The sequence below is a fragment of the Trichosurus vulpecula genome, chromosome 5, assembly GCF_011100635.1.
Source record: "Trichosurus vulpecula isolate mTriVul1 chromosome 5, mTriVul1.pri, whole genome shotgun sequence".
Taxonomy (NCBI): domain Eukaryota; kingdom Metazoa; phylum Chordata; class Mammalia; order Diprotodontia; family Phalangeridae; genus Trichosurus; species Trichosurus vulpecula.
In genome coordinates this window covers 23,365,100-23,375,001 of record NC_050577.1, presented here as the reverse complement: position 1 = coordinate 23,375,001, position 9,902 = coordinate 23,365,100, and the positions used below count along the sequence as shown (strand labels likewise).

Sequence of the window (9,902 nt, the reverse complement as noted above, 5' to 3'; positions counted from 1 at the left end):
AGACCACAATAACGCCCAGTAATTCAGCAACCCAGTCTAATACTCTCTCAGCCAACAGGTAGCCAAAAAGGTTCAGCGTGGGCATACTATGTGCTACAGCCAATCCCACCTCATTTCTAAGGCAGATCAGGGAAGACTGGTTGGAATCCATTGCCCAAAAGTCTTGCCCATTCTTACTAAAACAATTACAAGGGATGCACAATGGCTCTCCACTTCCCATGTGTTTGCTGTAATCGCTGCTGGTTTTAGAAAGACAGTGTGGCATAATGGATAGAAGGCAAGCCTTTGCATCAAGAAGGGTGGCCTCCAACACCTACAACTCATGTGATCCCAGACAAGTCACTTAACAACTCAGCACCCAGACAACTTTCTGACACAGAAAGAAGGCACCCCAGTTTAGTTTGGTGGTTCTCAAACTGTGCTTTAGAAAACCCTGAAACACCCCCAGTTTTTCTATATGAACCTTGTTTTTCATTAGTAGGCATTAAAATAATTTTAGAGTTTTGTCAAAGAACAAAAATTCTCAAAGGTTTTACCACTGTGGAAAAGCTGAAGAACAACTAGGTTGGTGGATAAAGGTGGGTTGGGCATCAGGAAGATTTGGTTTTGAGTCATGCCTCCTGACATTTACTAGCTGCTTGGTGCTGGTCAAGTCATTTAACCTCTTAGTGACCCCTTAAACTCTCTAAGCTTCTATGTTGTGGGCTGTGGAAGAAATGTCCACACTAGAAGTTCCTCACAGTCAGAAGGGCCCCCACCCCCACCCCATGCCCCATGAAAAAAATTTCTAGTCATATTTTTTAAAATGATTCATTGATGCTTAAAATGTGTACAGTCACTTTCAAGGCTCACATCCCAGAACGTTCCATTATAAAAGAGGAGCAAAAACAACCAACAAAACGACCCAATCTGACAGAGAATACGGCATTCTGAAACCCTGGTCCACCACCTTTTCACTGAGAAGAAGGAAGTATTCTTCATCACTCGTCCAAGACTGGTCATTGACTTTTCCCTCTGTTTTATCTTATTGCTTCTATGGGGGGTGGGAGGGGGCGGGTCTTAATCTGGAGTGGTGGCGTAGTGGAGAGGACAGAGCCCTCGATTTGGAGTGAAAAAGATATGGCTTCACAACCCCAACTCAGGCACTTGTGGGTGACCTCTGGCAACATGGAACTTCCCGGTTCCTGTTTCCTACTCTGGAAAACGATGGAGTGGAAATCGATGGCCTCTGAGATCTCTTCCCGCTCCAAATCATGATCTCCACGTTCCACTGTAGTTTGTTCAGCCTTTCCCGCCCCCCATCCCACTGATGGACACCAGCTTAGATCTCAGCTCTTTGCCATCCCCACAAACTGCTGCTACAAGCACTGTGGACCAGAGGGGCACCTGCAGACCATGTTGATCAACAACCAAGAAAATGATGTGGGGCTATAATCTCTATTTTCCCTGAGACTCAGCGCATGAAGTCACTCTTGAGACCACTGGAAGGGAGGTACCATTCGGGAGCCGCAAATGGAAGCTTCCCCTCCTCCTCTCCACTCCCCAACTACTTACATTTTTGAGTGGCTTCATCTGGGGCCCCATTAGTACAACTATCGGGGTAAGGCCCGGGAGGCGGGGCCCGAATTTGTCCCGAAGGACAGCAAACTCTCGCGCCCTCCAGGAGAATTCGGAGACCGCCTGGGGCCTGCACCCCATTGGCCCATCCCATCTCCCCTAAGAGCAATTGGCCACGGACGCAAGTTTCCTGTTCCCTGCGACTAAGGCCCAGGCTAGCTCTCTGGGGATCCCAAAAGCCACAGAATCTGTTGCGCGTGAAGCCGTACCAGCAGGCTGACACTTGGGGACCTCCGCTCTCCCGTCCAACTCTCCCAAGGATTCCAGGGGCTCGGACTTTGGGGCTCATTTTGGGATGGGACAGGCGGCGGCTACCCCTCCCTCAGCTGCTCTCTCAGCTGCTTTTCCCGCCCTCTACCCCCTCCTAGTCCACATCTGGATCCTGTTCCGCCCTGGCCAGCCTCGGCCCTTCCTCCCCTAACCCCGCCCCCTGCTAGGCTCTGGAGCTGAAGGGGCGGCGGTCTCAGGAGGTGGGGGTCGTGATCCGCCTCACCCCTCCCCCCCACCTCAAGTCCAGCCAGGACTGGGTCGGGCCAGGGTCAAAGTCAGGGTCAGTGCCAAGAACAAATCCGGTCCTGCCAGGGGCAGGCTGACCCCAAAAAGTCCCAGGCCCCTCAGTAACCTGTCCCAGGGACCGCCCCGACCCCGCCCCTCCCTGGGGCGGGCCGCCCAGGCCCCTGCCCCTCCTTCAGGCTTCTAGTCAGGTCCTAGAGGCTGGCAGACTGGCCCGCAAGCAGGCGGGGGCCGGGGCTGCAGCCGCGCCTGGCAGATGGACCCACGGACCCACAGACCCGGCGCCATGTCTCACGGCCCGGGGGTCATTCGCACCACGTGCAGCAGCAGTGGCATCGTCGGAATGGGCGCGCCGCCCCCGGGCCCGGCCCCAGTCCCGGGCCCCTCGGAGGGGCTGCTGGCCCGCGGTTACCCCACCACCTACCCCGCCTTGCTCAAGGTGGCGCAGATGGTAAGAAGGGGACGGGCAAAAGGGGTGGGGGAGGGCACAAGGGGTGTGGGAAGCACCCTGAGTGAGGTGAGAGGGGGCAGAGACCATTGGGGCTTCTCCCTCCTCCCGGCGTGCCGGGGACCCACTCCTGGAGCACCTTGGAGCATCCCCATCCCTGCTGCGTTGGCACACTGACCCAGCGAGGGAGAAACGGGGCTCCTCTGCGCACGGATTCCTCTTCGCCCACAACCCTGCAACTTTCTCCGCGGGTCTTCTTCACGCTCCGATCTCCCTCTCTCTTTCCCCGTCCCAACCCCTTTCTCCTTCCCAGCCTTCACTCTTTTGTCGTCACCTGGAATCTTTGGTGTAGCCGCCCACTCCTCCCAACCTCTTCCCCCAGCCTGCTCAGCTCACCAGCCAGCCTGGGGGTTGACAACCCAAACTCTCCCCTCCACCTCCATTTCCTCCCGGTGTGAGTTATGGCGTCTCCACTTTCTCTGGAGGAAAGCAGTATATTACCTGGAGAGACTCGAAGGGAGAGGGCCTGTCCATCCTCTCAGATGTCTACCCCATTCCTTCCAAACACGAATCTACTACGTTTTCGTACTGTTTCCTCTCCTGGGGAAGCTTTGCAGAAGTTTCTCAGTCATTCGGTCTTGGTAAAAAAAAATAAAAATAAAAATCTGCTGCCTTGGAGGGCCACAAGCCTCAGCTTTCCCTCAGGGAGCTGCTTTGTGGGATTCTGATTCTTGAGGCCTCCACTCCTGGTGTGCCTTCAGCAAATGCCTAGGTCCGGGGAGAGTTGAATGGGTGCCTCTTTTTGGCCCTGGGAGCCAAGAACTGTGCTAGGTTTTCGAAGAGCATAAAAGCAAGACAGAGCACCTTGTAGAGGTGTTTACAGAAGTGTGGGATCCTGATTAGAACCAGGCAATTGTGAAAGTGTGAGACATTTCAAGTTTCAGAATCAATGTTAACACCACCAATCTGCTGTTAAAACCAAAAAGGACGGAATCGGGAAAGCTGAGTTAGGTACAGAGAGGCCGCAACTCCCAAAGGGTGTTGTTCAGTCGTTTCAGTCTCTATGACTCCATGATCATTTGGGGTTTCTCGGCAAAGATATTGGAGTGGTTTGCCATTTCCTTCTCCAGCTTATTTTACAGATGAGGAAACTGAGGCAAACAGGGTTAAGTGACTTGCCCAGGGTCACATGTTAAGTGTCTGAGGCTGGATTTGAACTCAGGTCTTCCTGACTCTAGGCCCAGTGCTCTGTCCACTGAAGCACCTAGCAGCCTTCCTGGAAGGTGTAATAGCCTACATTTTTAGCGCTTACCTACTCAGCACAACTTTTCAAGGTCCAGTAGTGCAAATTTCATAGCTTTTGAGCTGAAAGAATTATGCCCATTTTTTCTGAGGAAATGGAGGCTTGGAGCCATTGGCTAAGTAAGTTGCCTTGATCACACAGCTAGCAACATAAATGTGAGTTTTTAGTATTATTATTTATTCAAAATTAACTCAACAAGCATTCTCTTGTCTTCTTTAGATATACTTGTTTAGCAAGCGTGAATTGTCCTTTAGAGGCCATCTCTCATACAAACTGTCTCTCCTGATCAAATGCAAACTCAGTGAGAGGAAGGACTGTTTTATTTTTTTCGTCTTTGTATCCCCAGTACCAGCACAGTGCTTGACATGTAGTAGGTGCTTAATAAATGCTGGTTAGTTGTTGATTGAATATTTATCCCCTGTTACTCTCATACCTGGCCTTTCCAAACCTCCCCTTTCTGTCTGGTTCCTCTGCTATCTCTTTTTTTTTTCCTCCTCTTCTTCAGGTCCATCTACTTGAGCTCACTTTCCAGGTTTAAATAAAAACTTCCAAGGACACTTCTCTTTCGAGACGATGGTCCAGTGTTGCCTTTTGAAAGTGACCTTGACCTTTTTTTTGCCATTGGAATGGTGGTAACAAATGACTGAGTACGATGGGAGGTGAATGGATTGGAGGTAGTGAGAGGCAGAGACGGAATAGTTTTGGTCAGGTTGTGACTAAGAATCAAGCATTGGAGTAGAGGTAGCCAGCCATCTGTTTATTGCACAGTCACTCTGAGGCCCTCGATGTGCTAAAAGTGCTAAAGCGACATTTGAGTCAGAATATCTTAAAGGGATTATGGAGAGTGAAACCAGATGTCCCTGTCCCAAATACTGTCAGACGCTCAGGTGATCATCACTTTTGACGAACTGGGTTCTTTTCTTCTCTTTTTTATTTCTTGTTATAAGAGGATGGCTCCCTCATCAGGGAAGGGGGGAAGGTAGGTTCTGGAATTGAGGACAAAAACAAAAGAAAAATCAATTAAAATCAATAAAATTCTTTTAATTTTTTTAAAGAAAGCTAACTAGAAATTATGTCTACAACTACAATGTCAAAAGTTTAAAAAAATACATAAAAAATATTCCTTAGTCTTGAAGATAACCCAAGTAGAAGGAGACATATACAAAGCAGAATAGCTTTCTTTAGAACCTTTTTTCAGAAACTGGTATTGAACACAGAGGTAGCTGGTACAAGGGAAAGAGCACCGGAAATGACCTGGGGTGAATGATGACTCTCTGGGTCTCAGGTTTCCCCATCTGTGAAGTGAAGAGTTTGTATCAGTTATACTCTAAGATCCTTTCCAGCCCTAAATTTATGTTCAAAACATTGGGGGATGGGGATGGATATGTCTTTCTTGGTAAGGACTCTATAACTTTAGACTTTGAGATGAATTAGTGGGTCATGGAGAAGCACCTTCCCCCACCTCCCTGATAACAATGGCCTCAGTGAATCAACCAAGCACCATTCCTCAAAGGAGCTCTAAAGGATGGAATGGCATGGAGATTGATTGAGCTGGTAGAAAATGCTCCATCCTCCCTTCCCCCCCCCATCCAGACTATCTCATGCTTAATTGCTCTCTATGACTGTTTGCAGGTGGCAAAGAAAGGCCTCGTTGCTTAGAAGACATAGAATAGAACTTTCTAAGACTTAAGGAGTAGCTTTCACTTGGGATTTTCTCCTCTGGGTTTCCTCCTTCAGAAAGCCATAGGATTCCCATAAGTAGATCCATAGGATTCCCCATAGCTGCAGGTCTGGGCTGTGAATGACGTTCCCCAACTTAAGTGAATATCAAGGATTTTGGCAGTCAAGTTTTTAGTGATTTAGGGACTGGTTAGCCAAGGCATTGTAATAACTGGGTCAACTTTGTTGCTCTGCAGTAGTGATTGTTCTATTCTTCGCATTTGTATCCCTCCACCTCAAATAGTACTTGGCACAGACTAAGTCTGTAAGTGCTTAATAAATGCTGATTGATTGCTCAGAACTCTGGCAAGAAGGTTTGGGGGAAAGAGAGAAGAATGGCTCCCCTGAAACCCTCAGCAATGGCAGAGTTCACACAATCCACTTGGGGCCATTTCACTGCCACCACCCCAATAATTAGCTGGGATCTTCAAACCAAATCTGCTGGGGGCCAGGTCTTCTGCCATTAAAGCAATTCACAAATAGGAGCTATTACTATTCATGCAACAAACTTTTATTAAACACCTGTGATGTTCCTACTATGTGCTAGGCACTGGGATACAAAGACAAAAATAAGACTCCCTCAAAGGGGACAAGGTAGGCAACAATATGTACGCAGAAAATTAAATATGAAATATATCAAGTAATTTCTGGGAAAGGTGCTAGCAACTGGAAGGATCAGGATAGACTTCCTGTAGGATGTATTACTTCACCTGAACCTAGAAAGGAGCTAAGAGTCCTATGGATCTGAGGAGGCAGTGCATTCCAGACAGGGAGGACAGACTTTTCAGAGGCATGCCAATGGGAAAGGGGATATGGTGATGAGGATTAGGAAGCAAGCCAACGATATCATTGTAATTCTCACAGTGTCAGAGAAGGCTGAAAAAGCTGCCCTTAAGACAACTAGTGCTCCTGTAGTCATGGGGAAGCCCCAAGATTGATAACTCCCTATGAATTCTCTCTCCTATCCCTCCTCCCTCATTTAATGCATTTACCAGTGTAACAAAATGGTGTCCAAATGCTTCCCTTTTTGCAAAGTCTGCCAAACCCAAACTTAAATCCAATAGAATGTGAGCTCCTTGAGGGCAAGGAACATATGTTTTTATCTTTCTTATCCCCAGCCCATAACAGAGTGTTTGGCATATAGTAGGTGCTTAATAGTAAGCAACTAAGACACACTTGAAGATGGATCAATAAATGCTCATCCAACAACATTTTAGAAAAAAAAAAAACAAAACTTTTCAAAGCATCATAAGAGAATGTTAGAGGGTCGGGTTAGGCGATCACTTTGGGTTTTTCCAGCTCTAAAATTTGGCATTGAGCAATAGATAACACTGTACTATATATTCAACTCTCCCTACCTATCAGAATGGAAACTCTTTGAGGGAAGAGGATTCCTCTCTCTTGTCTTCATGCCCCCCAACCTGGCACAAAGTGAGAGCTAAATAACCTCTTCTCCCCGTTCATTCATCTCTTTGTTGTCAAGACTTGTAAGTAACCCTCCCTATGCCCCAATTTCTTCATATGTAAAATAAAGGGGTTGGACTATTGGACCTCTGAGATTCCCCCTTGCTCTAAACCCATGAAACTGAAATCCATTTGCAAATGCCAGTAGCAGCTGATCCACCCTTCTGGCTGCTCTTTCCTTTCTGTGACACCCACCCCCACTCCAATCGGGCACTGACCCAATGTAAGAAGTTAATTTCCTGCATGAGCTTTTCTAAAAGAGGGAAGTAAAGTCTTCCTGCTAGGAGGCCACTAGAGTGGATCTCCTCTTATCTGAGCCAGAGAACATGAGCCTTTGTCAATTTCCCAGGATGCAGCCACCAGACTTCCTATCCCTGATGAGGCTTCTCTTTGTGGGTCAGTGTGTTCATCTAAACTAATCTCCTAGAGTTCCTCCTCACCCACCCCCAACCTCTCAGTAATAGATCTTCCCAGGCACCTACCAACTTTCTTTCCATCTGTTTCCCTTCTCTCTGCCATCTGCTAGGCTTGTCCTGGCTCAGTGCTGAGAGATGGAGGCTCTATTTGACCTACTGCCCGACAAGTGCCAGCACACGCTCTCTCTCTCTCTCTCTCTTTCTTTCTCTCTCTCTCTCTCTCTCTCTCTCTCTCTCTCTCTCTCTCTCTCTCTCTCTCTTTCTCCTCCCCCACCCCACCCCATTTTGGCTTTTGGCTCAGTGACTTTGCTGTCTCATCATTCACTCTCTGGCAACCTTCCCTCAGGCCCTATGCAACTCTGACTCTCATCCAGCAGCTGGGCTCACCCCACTTGGACTCCAGACAGCTCTGGTTTCTAGATCCTGGGTTTGCCCCCCTCCCTTGCCAAGTACTTCTGGCAGAAACCACACTGAGCATGATAAAGACCACTCTCTACCCCAGAGGCACTATTAGCAGAGTTGATCCTCAGGCCCTCTCCGGTGACAAAATATTAACCTGCTTTGAATATGAATAGCCCAGGGTACCTTCATGGCTCTTGTATTTCTGAGGACAGCTGCACAATTTTCCCTTTCTAGTTGGCTTTATTAAGACTCCACTCTGTGCAAGTCAGTGAGACCGTGAATGCAGAAATTATAGGACCGTAGATTTGGAACAGGAAGGAACATTAGACGTCATCCAGTCCAACTGCCTCATTTTACAAGTGAAGAAGTTGAGGTTTCAAGAGGTTAATGGCTTTCCTAAAGTCACACAGCTGGTGACTTTCAAGTCTAGCACTACCTCCACTCTAAGGCCACTCTGTCTCTAGACACAACACTCTGCCATCAAGAAGCTTCTGGTCTACTGGAGGATACAACATTTCAACAGATAAATATAATATGATTTGTGGAGGGGAGAGAATAGAAACAATCCAAGTTAAAGGATATTTATTAAATGTGCTAGTCACTAGGGATACAAACACAAATAGTCCCTGCTCTCAAGGAGCTTACTTCACTGGGGCAAAATACAAAGTAATTTTTCCAGGGTACAAGGGAGACCTCTCAACTGGAAAGGACTCTTGTACGATGTGATGTTTGAACTGAGCCTTGAAGGGATCCAGGATTCGACAAGGTAAAGGTGAAGAGGGAGAGCCTTCCAGGCAAGGGTCATAGCCTGTGCAAAGATAAGGTGATGGGAGATAAATTGTCAAGTCAGCCAAGTTTGGCTGAATGGAGAATGTATGAAGGGGAGCCCCCATGTATGGAAGGCCCTCCCTCCTCCTATCCACTTCCTGGCTTCCTTCAAGTCCCAGCTAAAATCCCATTTTGTACAGGAAGCCTTTCCCAATTCCTCTGAATTATAGTCCTTTGCTTTGGATATATTTGTTTGTATATTGTCTCCTCTGTTAAACTGTAAGCTCCTTGAGGGCAGGGACTGTCTTTTGCCCCTTTTTGTATCCCTAGAACTTAGCACACAGTTCTTGGCACAAAGCAGACACTTAATAAATGTTTATTGATAGATTGATTGGCATATCTCCTGTTAAAAGAAAATCTTTGTTTGGGCCTTGCCCTTAATAATGAAGCAAACCCAGGAAGAGAATATTGAAAGGAGTTTATTGTAGCATCTAAGGCAAAAAAGCATTGAATGCATCCTGGCATCAAGTTCAAACCAAGCACTGTTTTTAAAGACTAATTTCACAATGAGAGAAGACAGTCCTGATAGATGCACATTTCTAAAAGGGGATGAGCTAGTGTTACCTTGGAGACGAGTTTACAATCCAGCTAGATACAGATTTCTAAAAAGGAGATCAAATCGTGAATGGCTGACCTTTCCTACACTCCAGCTGGCACATACTTCAGCTTTGGATTGGCACATACTTTGGTCACCCCTTATGAGAGTACTGGCAGGTACAACTAGCAAAAAGGGGATGAGAGATGGTGAATTCACTTGAATTAGCTTGGCAGTAGTAACGAAATGCAACACAATAATCCCCCATTTGGTGCTAACCATGCTTTGGATGCAGCCCCAGAATAAGGCTTATATCACTCCTATGTCCTCAACTTGATCGTCCTAATCTCTGCAGCTCATGATTTGGGAATTGGCTTGGGAATCATTACTTGCACCAAGGGAGGAGGCATTGTAAGCACTAACGGCACACAGTCCCCATAGTCCTGTAGTCCTGACCTACAAGAACACATACTCCTCCCCTCTCTGCCAGGAGAAAGTCCAGAGCTAACCTATTTTGTATGACTACAGCCCTAAGAGCATGGACTTCAGGATTCAGGTCTGGACCTATGGTTTCATTGACAAATACCTAGAAGAATGTGTTCATTTTATTCAGGAGCACCAGACTGCATCTGATCCCATAGATGGGCAGTTCAGTTT

The 9,902-nt window shown here is 47.2% G+C and overlaps 1 protein-coding gene across 1 annotated transcript in view; it reads left to right on the top strand.

Annotated features, from left to right (window-relative positions):
• Positions 1 to 2,350: 2,350 nt before the first annotated feature.
• CMTM7 (CKLF like MARVEL transmembrane domain containing 7) overlaps positions 2,351 to 9,902 on the top strand; it is a 58,459-nt gene continuing 50,907 nt past the window's right edge. The window contains exon 1 of the mRNA XM_036760981.1: positions 2,351 to 2,581. Within this exon, the coding sequence (XP_036616876.1) occupies positions 2,387 to 2,581 (195 nt within the window). The 5' untranslated portion in view covers positions 2,351 to 2,386. The remainder of the gene's footprint in view (positions 2,582 to 9,902) is intronic.